Source organism: Leptodactylus fuscus, chromosome 2 (assembly GCF_031893055.1).
Source record: "Leptodactylus fuscus isolate aLepFus1 chromosome 2, aLepFus1.hap2, whole genome shotgun sequence".
Lineage (NCBI taxonomy): Eukaryota > Metazoa > Chordata > Amphibia > Anura > Leptodactylidae > Leptodactylus > Leptodactylus fuscus.
The window spans coordinates 178298210-178319755 of NC_134266.1; the positions used below are offsets into that span (position 1 = coordinate 178298210).

At 39.8% G+C, this 21546-nt stretch overlaps 2 protein-coding genes across 4 annotated transcripts in view; one reads left to right on the forward strand and one right to left on the reverse strand.

The window, feature by feature from the left end:
- Nucleotides 1-21546, reverse strand: part of LOC142195432 (cytoplasmic FMR1-interacting protein 1) — a 75178-nt gene that overhangs the window by 848 nt on the left and 52784 nt on the right. For all 3 annotated transcript variants that reach the window (XM_075265221.1, XM_075265222.1, XM_075265223.1), the window contains 7 exons: nucleotides 11250-11393; nucleotides 10807-10897; nucleotides 5062-5192; nucleotides 2856-2928; nucleotides 2267-2361; nucleotides 1334-1572; nucleotides 296-443 (listed from right to left, as the gene is read on the reverse strand). In XM_075265221.1, coding sequence (XP_075121322.1) covers nucleotides 296-443; nucleotides 1334-1572; nucleotides 2267-2361; nucleotides 2856-2928; nucleotides 5062-5192; nucleotides 10807-10897; nucleotides 11250-11393 — 921 coding nt within the window. The remainder of the gene's footprint in view (nucleotides 1-295; nucleotides 444-1333; nucleotides 1573-2266; nucleotides 2362-2855; nucleotides 2929-5061; nucleotides 5193-10806; nucleotides 10898-11249; nucleotides 11394-21546) is intronic.
- Nucleotides 17064-20755, forward strand: FNDC9 (fibronectin type III domain containing 9). Its single transcript, XM_075265210.1, has 2 exons — nucleotides 17064-17461; nucleotides 19589-20755. The coding sequence occupies exon 2, from the start codon at nucleotides 19636-19638 to the stop codon at nucleotides 20311-20313; it is 678 nt and encodes a 225-aa protein (XP_075121311.1). The 5' UTR covers nucleotides 17064-17461; nucleotides 19589-19635; the 3' UTR covers nucleotides 20314-20755.

A 21546-nucleotide genomic window follows, 5' to 3' on the forward strand; every position in this document is an offset into this window, starting at 1 on the left:
TCTTTTCAGTGGGTAGACAGATTTTTACATTGCCCTCTTTTCTTTTCCTAGGAAGGTGCTCAATGATTTCTATAGACTCTCTGAACCTAACTTTTTTTTGTTTATCTCTAGTGGCAGATTTGTTTTTTTTTCCTGAACAGTTTTCATGAGCGATTTATGTAATTAATGTGTGGTAAAATCTACTATGTGAACATATCCTAAGATGTTAAAATACATTTGTAATGGCAAGGACTACTAAAGTGTGTATAGGGTGTGTAGAATGTTCTGTGGCCATCACTTCAATCTGTTTACATACCACGCTCTTTATGATTTCATCCTTTCCATCATGTTTTTGCACTTTTAGCAGGTGATAACAAAAGTCCAAGACATCGAATCTTCTGTGCTGTCCCAGGAGCACAATGATCATACATCCCGCCCAGTGCAGTCCATCACCAAAACACTGCCTGTAAATCGTAACACCAGGAAAGAACCAGAATGGAAATAAATCAATGATGTAACTATGTAAGCCAACTCTTCCAAGCTAAAAATATATTATGTATAACGCTAAGGAATTATATACATGTGAGTATTAGAGCCGTGTAGTATGTGCCAAGAACAGGACCAGATCAGCTGTCTTTACAATTCTCTGTATTTTCTGCTGTTTCGCTGCAGAGTAGCACAAGTGTGACTCAGGCCTACAGCCTCAAACACATGCACATCTATAGGGTCCTAAAGTTAAGCTGTAATATGGCCATGTGCAAAACTCCAGGTTTACAATGAACCACGCCTAACAGTTCCTTACTAAATTAGGCCATGTTTTTGTAACACCACTTTCAACGTTTAAATCAGATGGGGGTAGCAAAAAAATAAAATATGCACACCTGTCCCAATGCTCCAGTGTCCTCCTGTGCCCCCGTTCTTCTGCCCTGGTGGGTCTCTTCCAGAGCTGTGCAAAAGCCACTGATTGGCCCAAGTTGTCATGTGACTGATGAGGCCAATCAGCAGCCTCAGGAAGAGAACCCGTGATGTCACAGGTAGTGGCACTCAGGCCCTTTGCAGTCATGTGACTGGGGAGGCCAATCAGCGGCTCCAGCACAACTCTGGAAGAGACACGCTGGAGCAGAACAACCAGGAGGCGCGGGAGGACAACATAGCAACAGGGAAAGGTGAGTATACATATATATATATTTTTTTTTTACTGTCTCTATCTGATTTAAGGATTAAAAGGGTTGTTAATTTTTGCTTGGACAACCCCTTTAAGTCTCATGTCTGAAAACATGAGTCTTGTTAAATGAGCTTGTTAATTCAGTATTTAACATGCAATTGTAATGTATAGGACATAATAGCTGCTTACTCTACAGTGAATTCATGTGTGCCCACTGGGATACAATAGACGAACTGCATGGCACTCCAAAGCCGATGGAATTCTACACACTCATCCACATGCATCACACCATTGCTGGGCAGAGGTCCACGCCATATAGGATCATCGAGAAAAGAGCGCACTCTGGTAAGAATCACTTCAAACATAGACAGCCCACAGCAAAGACGTTCTTTGGTCAGCAAATCTCCTTCCCTTGCTATGGCAACTTGCTGTAAAAAAAAAAAAAAAAAGATTAAAACCATTTTCTCATGTCCATTTTTTTGCATACAACCTAAGTAGCAATTTATTTTTTCCTAGCACAATGTATTAGATTGCTGAGAAGCCAGAAAACCTCATTTGTTTTATTTAATGTGCAGCACTGTACTGGCTTCATATACTTAGAACCCACAGGATCTCTCTGCTCTTGAATTACCGTCTTATGCTTCTTTTCTAGGTCTATTTATTATCATTCATTATATAAATAACTGGTTTACTGCATCTCAGCAGTATGGTAGCATGGCTTCTGTATATAGAACGATAGGAGACAGACAATGGCAGCTCTAGATTGAAAGCAGATACACAAATAAAACCCCATTAGGCTACGTCTGCACTAAACATACACACACCAGGGTAGCAGCGGCATCTAGCCTTCTCCGATCTACAATATTAGCAGTGTGGCATTTTATCAAATCTTATACACAAGCTGCGACAATAACCTACTGTGACCTAAATTTATGCTTCCGTTTTAGTTGAAAGCAGCGGGTGACTCCCCCCACTTCCCCAAGACTACTAAAAGAATACCACGTAAAAAAACCCCACCATTTTATGGTAACTTTTGGGGCAATGGCTTTCAGACAAACCTGTTCATGTTGACATTTGTGTAGACAAGAAGGGTAATAGAAAACAGCAATACTTAGCACTGACCTGCGGAGTTCCCAATCTCTCTATGAGAGGCACCAGGTGAAGTGGAGCATACTTCGATTCTAATCTCTTCATCTTTGCTTCTAAGCGTTCACCCTCTGATATCAAGCCATGCAAAAATAGAAAGAAAAACAAAAAAGTTATGTAAACTCAAGAAAATCTGGGCCCAGCATATAAGATGAGTGCAGTATAGGCCTATTACCATTTTACACAAATATGGTATATCTGGAGTGTACACAAATATATGTAAGATACAATGCAATTATGGCATCTTAATTCCCCTGAATAGCTCTTACACTGCACATAACTGGAACACTACCTGGGTGGTAAAACCTACGTCCCTATATTGCCATCAGTAGAGCATCATTTTTGCCTGCAGCCCTTCATACTAACGTCATGTTATAACATTGCTGACTACATAGGAGCAGTGCAGTACCTATTATTTCATATAACCAGAAGGCGGCTTATTTTCTTACTTTGATGCTATAAGTATTATCAATATGTATGAACCGTGCGGATTTGTGCTGGTCAAATGGATATTCTGAAGCGAAGAAAACTGGAGACAAGCACGAGACACTGCACAGCAACTCACCTTTAACATGGACCCTGGGCAGAATGTTCTGGAAAGGTGCAGCATGAAGCAGGTCACATACTTCTTCTAAGGACTAAGATTATGGGAGAAAGAAAAAGGATAATGTTGGTTACAATAAAAAGGGTTATTTGTCCATAGATCCTTTTGTGTCACGTAGAGCTCCTGGTTATTATGCCCTTGTTATACTGGCAGACAATAAATAATAAACATTTTATTCAATTACTGTCTAATGTTCTGGCTAAATGAAGCTAAATTGCTGCACTCCAATGACTTGGCTAATTCTGTTGCTATGCTACGGTGAGCATAGAAAAGCATGTTATTAGCCGTCATTTTACAGGACCATTCAGCCATAGATTCATAAACTATAACATCTCTTGTAATCCCCCAGCATGATTCTTCTGCATCTGCGGAATCACACCAATCAGAGAGCAATGTTCTGCCAAGGTGACCTTACTTTTGTTCACACAAGAACCATGATAAATAAACCTACTGCTCTGGACTGTTCCTGAAAGATCAATGGAGAACAATAGGAGTGATAGCGCTATTATATGTATAATTATAAAAGCTATTGAAGCCAGCCGGCCATTATCTCACATCAGTGTAGGAATTAATGTCATATTACACAGACTAATCTACAAGAACAGAATAATGCAGCATTTTACACTTAAAGCAACAGCTGAAAAAGGAAAATAGTGGTAGAAGGTGGTACTGGAAACCCACAATAAATCATATATACTGTATTCCCTTAGCTATAAGCAGAACGGCAAAAATTACTAGGAAGCTTCTGTAAGTCCTAACAATGGCAGTAATTCTGATGGTCAATAACATATTATGTGTTATTCATTGTATGTATTTCTTTGTTTTTCCTTTTTGTATTCCATATTTTGAAAAATTCTATAAAACTTTTGAATTGGAAAAAAAACAAAAAAAAACAAAAACAATTTTCTATGTAATCTGCAGTGAGACTAGCTCCAAAACACGTACTATACAAAGTGTGACATAGACCAAATAACATCAGATCAATAAGTTATAGACAAACCTTGTATTACAATATCATACAAGTATTGCAAAAATGTGGCTACTGTTTGGGGGGGGGGGGGGGGGTTAATTAATGTGACTTTCATGTCGACTGACATCATCCTATTGACCCTCTGCAATCTCAGCGCTGTCAGAGTCCTCAATGATCTTTGCTTCCTGGTCACTCTCAATAGACCCAATCTTAGACCTCAGTGGGACCCACCAGTGACAGGCTAAATCCAGTGTGTGACCCAGTGTGGGAATATCAGCGAGGGGATTAAGAATTTTTTGTATGTCTGTACAGTATTGTGAGCTAGGTTATGTCATTTTTATTCACTGGACAACCCTTTTAGCTACATGAATACAGGACACACTTGCTGAACTTGGTGACTTTGGCCACATCATCTGTACTCTTCATACAAAGCAAACCATAGGCAGAGATTGTTCTTGACAGATCCCTTTACTTTTATGCAGTACTTTACAATCTAATACTAACGGAGTAGGAAGACACTGGGGCTCGAAACTTATTTTAACAGACAGATTTTGTTAAAATTACAGCATCTATTACAGGACCTATAAAGAAGAAAGTGACTTTCCTAAGACAGCAGTCATTAAAAGTGTACATTCCTGTATTGTATATGTCTTGGCTATACTTAGTATGAATGATTTTTGCACATCTACCCGGCAGTGACTCGTGCAGGGGAGGGCATGTGGTACAACGGATCTTTCTACATGGGGCACCTATTGGTGTGAACAGTTGCATGAATGATTGTTTAACCCTTCTGAATATGTGTATGGCCGTACATCTCCATTACTGGTGGCCGTCCGTCCTCTTTTACAATATGTAACTAACACTTGATCCTTTTCATGCTCATATAAACAACCTGATCAGTCAACAAACAAGTGTTGTTTTATTGGCCAGCTAGAAGTGCATTTACAGGGGACAATAATGTGATGTGCAATGTTCAATTCTGATCATCTCTGTGTAAAAGACCATGTGATGTAAGGCTACTAGAAATAACTAAGTATGTTTTGTGTGGGGCACTAAAAATACAAACACAACTATTACATTATTATGACTTGCCAATACAAATTTGTGTTATTATGTAATGTATCATGGGAAACTCAAAAGTTGTGCTCCTACGATTCACAATGGACTATGTATAAAGACTGGGGTTATTCTACATACCAGGCTTTGTTCTATTAGAAGGCAGAAGAGGAGGGCATTCCCCACTTCTCTCAGATTCTGGAAGCACACAGTCTTCAACTCCGCATATTCCACTATGTCCTTCAACTGGTGATGAAAAAACTCCAAGATTCCTAATGTGCAAGACAAAAAAAAAACAAAAACGCTTGAACAAGATTTCTATATCAGGAGAAGCTAGGCAAACTCTAGTACCTTTGGTATTGGTTATGATCACAAACAGAAGGATTTTATTTCAGAAATGTGAGAAGGGTTGTTTCTTTGCATGGATTTCTACGAACCTCACTTAGATAAATGGACCAGTTAAAAAAATAATCTGCAGCAAATCTGCTGTGTGTGGCCATAACCATACTGTAAATATCAATTGCAATTGACTCCTCAGGGGGTGATCTATGGGAACCCATTGGATTGGCATGATAAAGTTGTACGCTGTGCTGTTCTTTAGATGGAGAGTTGAAGGAAGATTAATTTTTAACATCTGTAACATTTATAACATAAGAGTTCCTCTTAGCAAGTAGAAAATTGCATTTGTATGCTTTATTCTCTCATGCCAAGCTGTGTGCCCAACAAGCAAGGGCATAACTTGGGGAGATGTGAAGGATTAGCACAGGCATAATTATATGGGTCAAAGCTGACCATAAACTAGGGGGGGGCTATAGGTCACCCTCACCACACCAAGGCTAGAAACATACTGTCCCATACTGTCACTGGGAGGCAGGGACTCCTAGTAGCATAGATAACTATGATGTTAAGAGTCCCGCTCCCAGCATGAAGGTTAGGCCATTAAATCTGACAAACACATGGACAGATTTTCACTGGTGTGAATCTAACCTAAGGATGTTTAAACTTCTTTGATCTCCTTTCTGGTCTCCTTTGATGGCTGACACTCTGCACAACGTAAATTTATTACCTCAGCTGTGCAGTGCACTGGAGCGAGATAGCTGAAGAAGATTTATTGGGTAAAAAATATGCAAATCTATTCTCCAGGATGTAATTAGGAGAACAGTGCACTCTGTACGCCACCCTCTAGAGGGCAGCATCCTTAACATCATGCATGACTCAGTTATAAAGTCTTTTTAATCATAATGTGGATTTAATTGCCAAATCAGTATTTCTGTCCCAAAAGGAACAGATTCCCAGCTATGGACAGCGCTGTTTCGGCCTATTGGGCCATCCTCAGCATAGCTTAGGAATACTGATTTGGCAGAGTGAGAGACTATAGACCAGGGACAGGGGACAATCGTACACAGAATGTCAGAATGGAGAAAATTCCTTTTAATGCCCAAAGTAACATTTAGTTAGCATATAGTGAAGAAGAGATTTTGTGGGGGGAGGTTGTGGCACAAAACAGGTTATGAATACAGTTTGTGGTGCATGATGCGGTACGTGAATGAACAGAAGCTTGTATGCGCAGACAGATTGTGAACAAGCCTTTACGGAAAGGGAAAAGGAAATACTTCTAAAATGTACAAATGACGTGTGACTGACAAGAGTTGCAGAGGGGGCCAAGCTGAGCTTTTGCCTATATATATATATATATATATATATATATATATATATATATATATATATATATATATATATTTTTACACACGCACACGACTTGGCTTCAATAAATAATATTAGGAAGTAGTGGGAAAATCCATTGGAAAAATAAAACGGGCAACCCTATCAAAGTAGTCACCAGTTTTTTCTGGCCTAAACACGCTAAAAAATGGTGTTCAGAACAAATTTAAATGTTTATAAAGCCCCTTTGCCACCTTTTTATACACAGGTTGGGAGGTGATGAGAAAAGTCGGCTTCAGTAGTCCCAGAGTCAGCATGGTTTTCTTCCCACTCCATATACATCAACATGTGTATGGAGATGCTTTCTATAAATATATGGACTAGATAAGAAGATCTTATGCAGAATAGTACACTGCTATTATTATACAGAACATCATGAAGCAAGGTAGAGTTTTAGAATCTGGTAGTGCCACATTATAGATCAGTTTCAGAGTTCATGTGAGTGAGTCTATACTGTAAGGTTTATACATTGAATAAAGTATCATTTCTGTTCAATACAAAAAAAAATATATATCCAGAAACGTACAGGATTAGTACAAAGGATTAGGACCTCAGCCCCATCTCCAGCTCACAAATCCTCTCTGAAGGGCTCACACGACAGATGACACATTTTAGCCCTGTATCGCTGGTTTTTAGTAAAGCCAACAAATACATTTAAAAACTGACCCTTAGTATAAAAGCAAAGACTAAAACTAGAAAAAGTAGACAACACATTTGTACATCAAGTGGAATATCATTTTCTAAAGTAAGGGTCTAGTATCTGGGACAGGGAGAGGATTACTTTGATGAAATGACTTCATCCACAGTTTGCATTTTGTGCTGCACTACTTATAATGGCTGGATCAAGATAGCCATTATGACTCAAGTTCCAGTCCCAAATATTTCACTAAGCATCTTCATTATTTCTGGCCAACACTGGGTTCTATGTATTCCTTGCCAGTCATGACAAAATATTAGGATGTGCAGTCTGCATGCTAAAAACCAATGTCTTTCTACATTAATAGAGATAGCAGCATGTGGTATTCTAGCTGTTCAGTCCAGATACTACGTAAATCGGAGTCTTGTATGAGCCACACTGGATAAATTCCAAGTAAACAGAATTTTGGCTGATCAATGCAAAGTTAGGTTAGGATCAAACAATGCGATATATACCGCATACAGCAAAGAAAAACAAAACATGCCATATACTACTACGGAAGGATACTGTATCCCTATTCTGCATACTGTTTGACAGGACAGAAAAATATAGCCTATTACTTTCCTGTAAAAAAACAAAAAACATTATCCAGACATACACTGTTTACTTTACAATAGACGTCAATGGCAGCAGGATCCAGCTGTACAGGCATCTGCTTGTAGCAGTATACTTTTTTGCAGTAAGAACTACAAATGCATACTTTAACTGTATGACAAAAACGTGGGGTAAACCTACCCTGACCACCACCACTTTGCCCTATTAAAGTCAGGCACCTCTTTTAATGCGTATCCTTGGTTTATTTACAGTGGAAAAAAAGATTGAGCATTGAATGCCTCCACTATTGTGTGCAGCCAGGAGGGCACTACCTGAATAAAGGGATATGCTGGTATAAAAGAAGTAAAAAATATCTTCTTAAAGTAGTTATAAAAGATTTAAAGGGGGTTCTTCTAAGAAGTAAGGCTGGGCAATTAATTGAAAAATATCAGAAACCGGACATCAACCAGGATAACCAACGTGACTTTGTTAATGTCTGTTATTTTGGTTTGGTTACTACAATATTTGCGAGGTTCAACCTGCAGTTTTATTTGGACAGAGCATGTCCGAATTGGAACTGCTATTGTCCTTTGGTTTCTCTACAGACCCCAGAGTATTATAAGCGGAAAGCTCAGGGGAGGTGAGCAAACATAAACTGTGTATGCTGGTATGATTCCCTGCTGCCTTTGGCCTTTCTGACTGATTACTGAGGCTTCTTACTGGGCCTCAACTGGTCACATGGCAGCAGGGAGTTTTGCTGGAGCCTGGGAGAGGAGATTAACACTTATGTTTGATCACCTTCCCCAGACCTCTGCTAATTATACTTTAAAGTGAGGTTTAAAAGGGGCGTGACTTATATAATCACTATTAATAACAATCAAAGTAAAATTCTGATTAATCAAGATTTTGATTTAGGTTATAATCAACCAGCCCTATGACTAAATATATTTAACCTCTATTCATATATTCATAGATAGAGGATAAATAGCTGATCAGTGGGGACTGACCACTGAGACCCCCACTAATCTTGGTAGTGGGGGTGGGGGTTGTATTAACCTTACAATGAATGCAGGTAGGACATGAATGGGAGCGCTTGAAATAGCCAAGGTCTTCCAAGTAGAGATGAGCGAGTACTGTTCGGATCAGCCGATCCGAACAGCACACACGCATTGAAATGAATGGACGTAGCCGGCACGCGGGGGGTTAAGCAGCCGGCCAGCGTCAAAGTGGAAGTACCAGGTGCTTCCATTCATTTCAATGCATGCGTGCTGTTCGGATCGGCTGATCCGAATAGTACTCGCTCATCTCTACTTCCAAGAAAAAAAACACAGTGTTACTGCCCACTTGGCTAATATACAATAATTTGCAAGAACAATTTCATATTTGGAATTGGCAAACGGATTTTGATAAACACCAAAATGCTCAGGGTGACAGTGCCAGACGAGGTATGTCATTGGGCTTTTGAGACCTGGTGGAAGGTCCTCTTTCATGCCATGTTATTTTGAGATGCAGGGCAACATGACAGGCGAAGGAAAAAAGTAACAGAAATGCGAAATGAAAATTATTTACCCAACAGCCATCTAAATGAAAGATTTCAACAGCCATCAAAGAAATTAAGTCTGATGAAACAAATGTGACATGTATATGAGGCAGCAATTTACAGTAAGCTAGTTCTGCATTTTTCCACGCAAATGCATTCTATTACACCAAGCCATGGGACATGCTATACAATTCAATGGCTCAGCAAACAGCTAATGTCCATTAATTGTTAATAAGCAACTTTGAGACCTCAGAAAGACTTCATTGCAGAACTAGTGAACAGAGACTGACAGTGACCAGCAAGAGGCAGTAATATGGTTTCTTTTCCCCTAGACAATTCCTTTAACAGTGTGGGGTCTGTATTTGGTACCTCCATTTATTGGTTAAAGTTTCCTGCTCTGAAGATCCTAGTATGTCCGTGCATTGCACAGACTGAACTTTGATTGAATTGGGACCTGCACAATATCCCCCATAGATTAAAGCTGGACACTGGGGGTTCCCTGAAGCAGAACGCGCTAAGAACAAGTTATCATTGACAGAACCATTCTAACAAAATGTAATTGGAGTAAGTAGAGAACAATCCAACACTGATTCTGTGACTACCATAGAAGTGAATAAAAAAAGCCACACAGCCATCTACCCCATTCATTGTCATTTCGGAAGCGATAGCTTACTCATTAGGAGAAATAAGAGGTCTGGGACACAAATCTATCAAATATTTATGACAGCATACCCTCTGAATATTCCAGAAATGTGCTCCAATTCTAAACTACTGTTCACGGCTTAATACAGATCAAAATACAAGATAAGGATCAATAACCAATAAAATAAACAACTGGAAAGTTAGCAAATAGTTGAAGTCAGATTATTTTGGAGACAAAGAAGTAAAATCACCACTTTAAAGTGGTCATATAGGATTAAACAAATCATGAGATGGTTGATGCCTTTCCACAGCATTCACACACTAGAAAAAGATATTTCTGGGGCAACACGGTGGCTCAGTGGTTACCACTGTAGCCTTGCAGTGCTCAAGTCCTGGGTTTGAATCTCGCCAGGATCATCATCTGCAAGTAGTTTGTATGTTCTCCCCGTGTTTGCGTGGATTTCCTCCCATACTACCAAGACATACTGATAGAATAAAAATAAATAAATAAAAAAGATATTTCTGTGTGCATTATTGTCTACTTATAAGTGAACACACAGGCTGTTTTTTTATCATCTGACTACTTCAGTTCTAATCTGTAAGAGAAACTGTCCTTGAATTCTGGTAATTACTTCTCCAAATAGTCCAAAATTCTGCACGTACAACATTTTCATTATGATGAGCATATCAACAGGAACACAATGTTCTCATCTGAACTGAGCCTTTTTGACAACATTACACGAGAACAAACCTGGGGAGCCATATTCATGTCTGGGCAGCCTGCAGATCTTAGGCATCACTTCCATCAGTGTCTTCACATACTGAAGAATGGTTCCTTGCAGCTACAAGTATAAAGAAATTAGATGTGTTATAATTCATACAGGAGTGAACAGGCCAAATAATGACACCCTTCATAATAAAAAAACAAAACAAAAACAACAGTTTATTTCTTGTATTGAAGCTGTTATAATGAAAAACTAAGATTCACTTTTGTTTTTTTTCTAAATGGCAGACAATAAATGCTATAGCTGTACAGTTTAGCATTCAGGTAACTTGCAGACAATGGATTGCATGACACCTAAACTGCAGTTTACAAGTTGTAGGTGGGAGTGAAACAATAGCAGACAACTAAGTTGTGTGGAAGCCATGCAGGACAATCCAAAAGGAAAATAGCAAAATAATACTGTAACTCACCAGGCTCTTCACAACTTTCAGCAATTCTTCCATCACCACAGCAATGCCTTGGTATCCTAGAAGACGGCAAATCACTTTAAAGTGTGGGGGACCCACAAAGTTTCGATAGTTGCTGAAAATGCTGTTGTATGCCAGGTTCAGATTCTGTGAAGACAGGAAAAAAAACATTTTGCTGAGATAAATGTAGCAGACATGAAGTAGATTTTTTAAAGCCATTGTTGTGTATACATCAATGGCATAGGGCAATCGTATAAGGAATGAGTCACAAAAACTATACAGATACATTTCCAAAAGACAACGGAGCAGAAAGGGAAAACAATCATAGGCTAGGTTCATATTTGTGCCAGGCTCACTGTTGTTCAGGTCTATAACGGAGAGCCCTCCTGCTAAAACAGTGGTTAACCATGGACTCCCATAATGTGGTCCGCTAGTTTCAGACTTTTTATACTGAAACCCGGCAGAGAAAAAAAAAAAAAAGTCTCCTATGCAGGACTTTTCTCCCCGGAGATTTTAACCTATAATCTGCGACGGAGTCTCCTACGGAAACTATAATGCAGATTTGAACCTTGCTTAATCTGACATCTGAGACACCATCAACACATGGAAAAGCATGGATTGGTTGTAAACTTGAGAACTCTCTTAGTGACAGAGAAGGAACACACTGGGTTTATGTCTACAGTGAGTCCAGGGACAGTAAGGATCCCTGAAAAACCAAAAGGGGAAAGAAATCTGCTGGACTAGAAAAGAAAAAAGTGCCATCTAGCCCGAAGTGCACTTCTAGCATAGAGCAGTAGACACTGCAGATGAGCACAAAGGTGACACTTTAGTAGTAATGAAGATAATGAGAAGGTCACAGATCTTTTTAGATGTTAACAGAAAACTCATAAAAAAACAGCTAGTTTTGAAACTATCTGTTCCCCATAAGATTCTTCTGTTTCCATTATAAAATGATCTTGCCTGATATTTATACCATATACTGCTCATATATTTCTTAGATCTCCTTCCATATTATTGATACATACATAAGCACATTTGACTGAAGGCTGATAGTATTAGACTACTTGTACTATATGACATAGGATGAGCAGTTGTCACATGCGCCCTGTTTTCTTTAATTTCTAATGACCTCTTAATATAGCAGATGCTGGACAGATTAAGCATGACCCTGTTCTGAAAGACTGCTTTGGCAAACCAAGCTTTGATTGTATTTAATTAAAAGCCTCGACCATGTCAAGCCAGAGATGAGTGGGAGGAAAAGCGAGGAACCTTGACCATCTCACCTCTTATGAACTCTAATTTTATCTAGAATGAGCACAGAAAAAACAGACAACCTTCTAATCCACAGCACGACACAAATTTATAGAATACGGCCAGACACTTCTCAAAAATGACTTCAATGACTTCAAAAACGACTTCAGGTTTCCGTCTCTTGCCCAGTTTCGTGCAGGAAACGGAAACCTGCATGACCATGACTATGACCAGATTGCGTAAAGAAGGTGGTATGGGTAGATATATGGTAGGTATTGTCATACTGTCTGCCAGTACTCCTTTAATGACCAAGGAGTTATACTCCTTGCCTAAGGGCTAGTTCACACGTAGGCAAAGGGGTGGATTTTGACAGCGGATTTCGCTTCAAAATCCGCCCCTTTACAATGGTGGTCTATGTAGACCACCGGGCTTTTTTTTCCGCTAGCGGCGCGCTGCCGCTAGCAGAGAAAAGAAAGGACATGTCCTATCTTCAGGTGGAAGCCGCGCGAGCTCAGCCCCGCGGCTTCCGCCCCCGGCAGCTCTCTCCTATGTCGGCTCATTCATTTGAGCCGACAGCAGAGGGGAAAGCCGCGACCGCGATGGTCGCGGCAGGCGGGTTTTGACAAGAGAGAGACGCGGCTCACCGTGGCTCTCTCGGTGTCAAAACCCGCGCGGGCAGTTCACGTGTGAACTGACCCTTGATTTGACAATGTTATGGAAACCTTGACACAGATGTCTGCACCCCCTCAAACTACTGCCTACACACTTGGACCATGTCTAGTGACTTCCTATTCCCTTGCTGCAACACTTACGACTCCGTAGTAGATAATTTTAATTCCACTCTGTTGCAGTTATTGATACATTGTGATATAGTTTGCATGAGTTGTTACTGTTTCATGTGACATTTCCTGCACCCTGTACACTGACATCCTTCTATTACCACAACTCACAACAAAAAAACTTTCAATAAAAGTTTAAAAAATATATGGTACTATTCCGTTATCGGGCCAGCAGAGCTGTTCAGCACTAGTATCGGGACAGCAGCAAGCAAGGCCGCATACCCGCATCGCAGTACAGTTCCGGACAGCATCGCGCATCGCAGATGAGTTTGGGACAGCATCGGGTTCAGCAGCATTCACACACACACACAGCTAATTGTAAGTGGATATACTTTATTTCGTAATTGCCGGCAGAGATGCTCAGCACTAGTTATCGGGACAGCAGCAGCATCGTAGTGAGAGAAATGGACGTGTCGGGCTGTGTTATATAACTTGTCTTAAACAGGAGGCATGAAATTAGCGATCTCTTTTAACAAATCTGTGAACATTGTTTCTTTGGAATGATTTTGTCGCCACATAAATTCGGCTAAGTATGACTCCAGATGCTGGCGGGCTGTTCCGCGCTGTCTTTTATTGCGCCATTTAGCACTTCCCCACAAACGTTCCACATTTTGCGTGTGGCACTGAGTGTTTGGGTCAACAAAATTGTACTTGTGGTTCACTGTTAAATGGTCGTAGCCAGCAGCTTTTAAGTCTGTAGTATTATACCCCTTCCAGCAATCAGAGTATATTATACTCCCATCTGCCACGTTGGCTTTAATAGAAGCTATCAATGTTGTAGCTGATCTTTCTGGGACTGCAACAACAAAACACTCCTTAGTCTCACGGCACAATCCTCCAAAGATCCATTGTGGTGGCAGAACCCGGCCGCTGTTGTTTTTCCTTTTTGTAAAAAGGCTTTCATCCACCTCAACCACTTTGTTTAGGCCTCCTATTTTTGTAGAAGGTCGGGATATTAAGGCACTTGTACACACTTCGCGGAGGTAATTATTCCAATCTACGAAGGTGTTGTGATTCATCTTCAATTGCTGTTCACAAAACTCTACGGATGTCAGCTCTTGGCACCAACAATAAATGAAACGGGCAGCCGTAAGAAAAGGAATGCGTGAGTTGGCAAACCAAGTTTGCGATCTCACACCCTTTTTTTCGTCACACGGACGTTTGCTGCACCGCCATTTTGGAGATGCTTTGGCCAAAAAACACATTTTCATCTGGTGGTTACGAACACAAAACCGGCTCTTATGGATCAGACCATTGGCTTGGAACAGTTCAATTGCTGATTTTTCATCTGCAGGTAAATCCCACAGCGTGTAATCCATCTGACAAAACTGCTGAGAACTGTGACTGAAACAATGGTGAGTACTGTGACTACAACTACGAACACACTAATTTGGCGCCCAATTTTTCTGTCAGCATCGGACCAGCCCGGCACGTCCATTTCTCTCACTACGATGCTGCTGCTGTCCCGATAACTAGTGCTGAGCATCTCTGCCGGCAATTACGAAATAAAGTATATCCACTTACAATTAGCTGTGTGTGTGTGTGAATGCTGCTGAACCCGATGCTGTCCCAAACTCATCTGCGATGCGCGATGCTGTCCGGAACTGTACTGCGATGCGGGTATGCGGCCTTGCTTGCTGCTGTCCCGATACTAGTGCTGAACAGCTCTGCTGGCCCGATAACGGAATAGTACCAAATATATATATATATATATATATATATATATATATATATATATATAAAATTTGATTTTTTTTTTATTTTTTTTTTAAAGCCGACAGGGAATTAGCAGGAGTACCTAGAATTTGAGACAACATGTGACAATGGTGTGTAAGTGTATACTTCTACTTCTGGCTTGGTTACTAGCCACCAAACAGTTAAACCGCAGCCATTCAGTTGCTATGGCAGCTGGTAGCCTTTTGAATGCTCCCAGGCCTGCCAATGCTAGGTTTGCTTTAAACCCTGCCTAAGGCACAATTACAAATCTAGCAATTTTACCATATACTGCAATGTATTAGGGCTAGTTCACACGGGGGCAATGAGGTGGATTTTGACAGCGGATTTCGCCTCAAAATCCGCCTCCATACAATGGTGGTCTATGGAGACCGCTAGCGTTGGTTTTTCGGATAGCAGCTTTTTGCCGCTAGCGGAAAAAAGAAGCGACATGACCTATCTTCAGGCGGATTCTGCCTGAGGAAAGCAATAGAAGTGAATGGAAGGCGAAAAATGAGTCGCGGTTTTTTTACGGTCCATTCACTTTAGGTGAGGGGAAACCCGCCTGGCGTTTTCTGAAGCAGTTTTACCAAAAACAGCTCCAAAAAAAGCATCAAGGTCCAAATTAGGTCCTAATTAGGAAGCCTTCCGGACCAAATTAAGCCACACGTAATTTACGTGTGAACTAGCCCTTATAGAAAAGTATGTCGCTGGTAGGCAGTAACTCCTATCATCATAGATATCGCTCCTGACATGAAGCTCAGGCTGGTAAAGCCACTGAACCCACGAACTGAGTTTCATCTTAACCTGAGCATTTTGGTGTTCTAGTTACCTAACCCATTAAACCATTCCACTAAGCCCTGTTAGTGTTTAGGAAATTTAAGGTCTATTAGCCAAGTAGGTAGTAAAAATGTGAAATGGCTGAAAGAGTCTGGAAAGACAAAACACCAAAATGATGAAAGCACTGCCTATCAAATGAGGCGTGTCAAAGGGCTTTCGAGAACTTGTGGCAGGTCTTCTTATATACAGGTGCATTGGAAACGAGATATTTTTATCATATGAAACTTAACTCTATCCCACAAAATGACAGAATAGTACATCATGGAGTGGGGTTAAAAAAAGAAAAATGCATCATCTAGTGCCACAAAAAAAAAAAAAAAAAAAAAAAACAACAACAACCCAGCTTTAGGTCAATACTGGATGCGTCAGGAAGGGGATGATACAAGTATACATCAGGGTATATACCAGGCTTACAGTTTAGGACGGAACATATACAACTTTTTTGTACCCAGGATAGCCGGCTTAAATGCCTCTGTTCACACAAATTGGACACAACATATTTGGTACTGAAATGACATGTATTTATATAAAAATATCAATTTTGCATATTAATTTCTGGGAAGGATGAAGCACTCTTGGGCTCAAAATGATGAGTATGCACCTTGAGAAATTCCTTGAGGGGTGTAGTTTATAAAATAGGTCATATTGGAGTGTTTTGTTTTTTTACCTCGTTGCTACTGCAATTAATTACACTACTGTTGGGCCTCAAGTACGCCAAAGATTAGGGGTGCATGTAGTGGGTTTCCAAAATCAGGGGAAAAAAAAAAAAATCACTAAAATCAGCATAACTATAGAGCTGACTTTTCACAGTCCCACAAGCTGGTTATGTCTCATCAGGCACTGAAATAACATATATCTGGCGAAATTAGATTTTTCATTTTGAAACTTCTATTACACATTTCTTTATGAAAAGCATATCTGGGCTGAAAATTATGAATATACCCCTTCACAAGTTTTTTGAGGGGTGAAGATTCCAAAGTGAGATCACTTCTAGGTCCACAATGGATGGAACATATCTTTGACCACATAAGGAAAAGAAGTGATGGTATTAAGTGATCACAAGAATTTTAGAAAGTTTTCTTAGCGTTGCTTCTCAACAGAGAGCAGTGCCTGTAGTAATGGTCTGCCTTGCAAAGCAAAATCTGTCCTATTTCAACGACAGCTTGATGCTGTCTGTCTGGTGATGATCTCAAAGAGAGGGGGCAGTTCCAGAGTTCAGTGCTCTCCCTAAAGGAGAGGACATAAGGCGATGTGCGAGACGAGTTGAAGAGGGGGAGGGTTAAAAGAAAAAAAAAAAAAAAATCTTTTTATGTCTTTTAAAAACCAAGGCAACCGAGCACTCAGGGAATATGCGCTCACATGTGAATTCATGCAGCAGAGACAAAAGAGTCATTTCACCAGTGTCCCTGGAGAACGGGAACACAAGTGACGGGCACAGGGAGCTGGCAGACTGAGGAATGCAGGAACTGATAAGCCACAGGTGCAAATCACATCAAATCTAATCCAGCAAGCAGTGAAAGCAGAGACATCCATTCTGCAGGAGACAAGTTCACTTCTGGCAGCAGGTCTGAGGTAAGCAATTACTTTTTAACTTGGATCATGACAATTCAAGGATTCTCTATTCTGCACATACTGATTCATTCCATGTTATGGTTGTGTTATATTTATCTGCTCATAAGTAGACGTCATCCATTCCTTCATTACTGTGCTATGTTCTTCTGTAAGAAATTAAACCTGTTCACATTGTGCAAGATGAGTTTACGTTATTCCTAAAAATGACCTCCTTGTGCACGGATTTGGACGCCATAACCCAGGTCATTTCGACCATGTAGTCTTTTTGACATCGTGTTCATACGTATGAAGAGAATAGCTCTCATAAACCGATGATAAATTAGTTAGAAATTGACAGAGCATATCCTCAGTAAACCTTATGAGCATACTGTTTGTCTGGGTATATTAATAGCAGACATTTCCTCAGACTTTAGAAACCAGTATCAGCTTGTGTAAGCTTAAATGTATAAAATAATAGAAGACACCCATTTCATGATGTGTTTTCTGCACACAGATACATGCTGTACAGCTGCATCAGTAAATAAAGCCTTTCCAGCTTAGCCCTCTATTGCAGCTGTCTGGACATAACTTTGACTCCGACATAAGCATATGGGATCTACAGAAAATACTCGGCATAGATTAATAAAGCTGAAGTAGCACATTAAATATAATGGATCCATTTATGCAATGCTAAAAAAAAGATGCAATTCACCATATGTAAGATATTTTTAGCAGAATTTCAAAGAATACCATAAAAAATATTTTGTATCAAAGATAGGTCCAAAAACCCCACCAAAATCCCAAAAGTAACACTCTTAAAACATAAGCCTGTGATTGATTTAGTATCTATTCCTCCACTGATCATGAAAAAAATTTAATAAAATAATAGTAGGATTGAACAATTATAAAAAGAAGAAAAACTGTATTTTTTTTATTTTTCACAAGGATCACATAACTGATGTTATGGTAAAACGCTTGTCCTCATGACAAAAAACCCAAAAGACCCCATTACAAAGAGGTCAGTTTTTTCCCTGTCAGGGATTCAGCACTTCCATTACTATCATTGTTTTGTTCTTATAATGGAGCAGACCAATGGAAATAATGCAGATGTGAACAAGATATTGCTAGAGAAAGAGTGAACTTTAAATAAAAAGAATATATAAACCAAAACAAAACACTGTTTTGAAATATTAATACATGCGTGAAATGGAACATGAACTGATACAATAGGGAAAAAAATGGAAAATGCCTGGCAGTGACTGTATGGAGAGAGATTACTCAATTTACAATATGGGTGTGAATCACACAGTCTTTTCGTAGTAATTGTTCATGCAGCTTTCTAAGCCAGGACTGGATCCAAAAAGAAGAAAAAAAGTATAAGAGAAAAGATGGAAACTTCTCTCCTTTATAGCCTCTCCTAGCTATAAATCATGAAACTATATAAAAAAAGGTACCAGAAAATGGCTATCAGTGAATTTATTCAGCTTCCTATGCTACCCTAGTGTAAAAAAAAACCAAAAAAAAAAAAAAAAACATGTTTCCACAAAATTTGTGACTTATGCTGTTGAGGTGGAGAGAAGTAGTATAAAAGTGGGTAGGGCCTTAGCAACCCACTATAATTATCATGCCCATTATAATTTACTATAATTTTCTGGCATAAAGTATGGTTCAAATATGTGGCAGCTTGAATAGATGTGTCTTTCAGCTGGACACAGGGACACAGATGTATCTCATAATATTTATGAAGATGATTATGCCCTTTAATAAGTTAGGCACATCTCACTCCAGCACACAGGAGACCAAACTGGGATATGAAATGGCAGTCTAGATAATTTCCCCAGCCTTAGCCTGGTGTTTGTTGAAATTTTCCCTATACTTGCACAGGAAGCGCCATGCTTTACACTTGCATGATAAAGGAGATTAAATATCTATAACAATAAAATCTGTCAGTTTGTGAGAGAGTATTGTTTTATAGAATGTTATTGTTTTACATGTTGATACATTAATAATAAACAAGTCAACAAACTACTTATTTTTGGACATATGTGACCTTTAGGCATCCAAGGTTTATTTGAAACAGATGGTTTATTAACAAATAAATACGTTTTCACTTTTTTTTTTTTTTTTTTTTTTCTTTTTTTTGTATAGTTGGTGCCTCATTACTGTGAACCCTGAAAGCAATCTAGAACACTACAATGGTGATCTCTGTCCAAAATATCACTGCTAACACAGCCATGGTCATTTGGCCAGCAATCCCTAGCTGTGCAGACAGTTTCTACAGTATCATGTACCAGTCTAACTGGAACTCAATGATGCCTGGATACTCCAGAGAACACTTCCAAAAGCAAGAGAGGATTCCAGCTAGTCGGACATTTTATATTGTAGAAAACCTCACCCCACTCACAACATATATTCTGTGCGTGACCTGTCAGTCTGCCAACCCCTCCAGTGACCAATGCAAGATTTTCCATACTTTAGCACAGGATCCATCGTCAGTCAACAGCAAGAAAAAGGACCTAGCACTGGGCATCTGGCTCACTAGCAGCATCATACTCCTTATAATAGCCTGCATCCTTCTCTATGGGTGCCTGCATATATGGTGGCGCAAACGACAAGAGCGCGCAAGAGCACAGAATGTAGAAAGCAATGACAAAGACAAGAGGCAAGCCTGGGTAAAAGGAGAAAAGTCAGCTGAGAGTTATGAGAAACCAGGCCTGCTACCTGTGAATGAGGACAGCAAGACAGAAGACACAAGCAAGGAGGAGAGCCATGCGGTCCCTATGGTCAATGATCCATTAACTGCAAATGAAACCAACAGCCTTACTCCTAATGATCATGAAGAAGTCGCTGTACAACCAGCTACAATGAATTGATCTCAAAGTAGTATATCATATGCCACACAAGACGATAATCGTACATGTACATATTGCATGCCGGCAAATACCTACATAGGGAAGAGTTTTAGATTATGTTCTTCAAAGGTATTCTATTCTCAGTTTTAATGTAAACTTTATCCTGGTATATCATAGCCAAAACGAAGGGGTCAGAAATGTGCATTTACTAGGAATGACTTCTAGAGCAACATGGGCATCACAAAATTCATTAATGATGGTGTGAGTGATATCCTAGACTGGAGTTTATGACTGTGCGAATATGCCTGAAGGAGCTCTAGATTTTATATACACAGGAATACTGCAGCAAATATATAACCAAACCAGTACAATAATGATGGCATCATTAGCTCTCACGCCAAAAACTGTGATACATAACCAGTGGAGCAAAGATGCTATCGGGGAAAGTTGTAGGATTTTCTTCTTGTCACAGTTAAAGGGGCTTTGCATTTTCTGTAGGTAGAGGTTAATTACTTGGTAGATTATAAAATGGTAAAATGTTTATTCACTATGTGTTTTAATTCCACAATGTTGTTTACATTCAGCAGGTAAGAAGTGGTACATAGATAGTCCTGTTCTCAGCTGAGAAGAGGATACAGTTGTATACAGCTGAGGCAGCAACTATACAAATCTCTCTGGTCGTTGGCTACAATTTATTAGTGTGTGCCAGACTGTTCAGCTTGCAGAGTAATGTTTAGACTAGATACAACTGTATCCATTTCTCAGCAGAGAAATAGCAGCCTCTTTCATTCACTGACAGCAACCACATATTTTGAAGACTACAGTAACTTTCCTAAGTGTAGGAAAAGGAGCTCTGTGACGCAATGTTCACGCTAGCATTCAGGTGTCTGTTCTTTGGGTCCGCTTGGGCACCCAAAAAGACAAACTCTATTCACTTAAAAAGTGGTTATACGTGTAATCCTGGGGCCCCTTGGACTATAATGGGGTCCCCCAGGTTTACGCCTGAAATCGGCAAAGTCCTGCTCGCATATTGTAAGTGGAATGGGGGACAGAGTGCCTGAAATATCACACAATAATAGTGTTACCGCAGCCTGACCCTGTTCAATCAGAGGTAAATAGTGTCAGAATCTAAAACTTCTTTCAAATTACACTTAAAATGGAGAAAATTATAAAGAAACGTTCTTTTTGTGCTCTCCCTTTCCCTCCTCACTGTCCTGGAGCTGGATGTAAGGCAACTGCCTGGACCGGGGCCTT

Coding starts and splice junctions, on each gene's coding strand:
- FNDC9 (XM_075265210.1), top strand. CDS start 19,636: ATGGTGATCTCTGTCCAAAATATCACTGCTAACACAGCCATGGTCATT.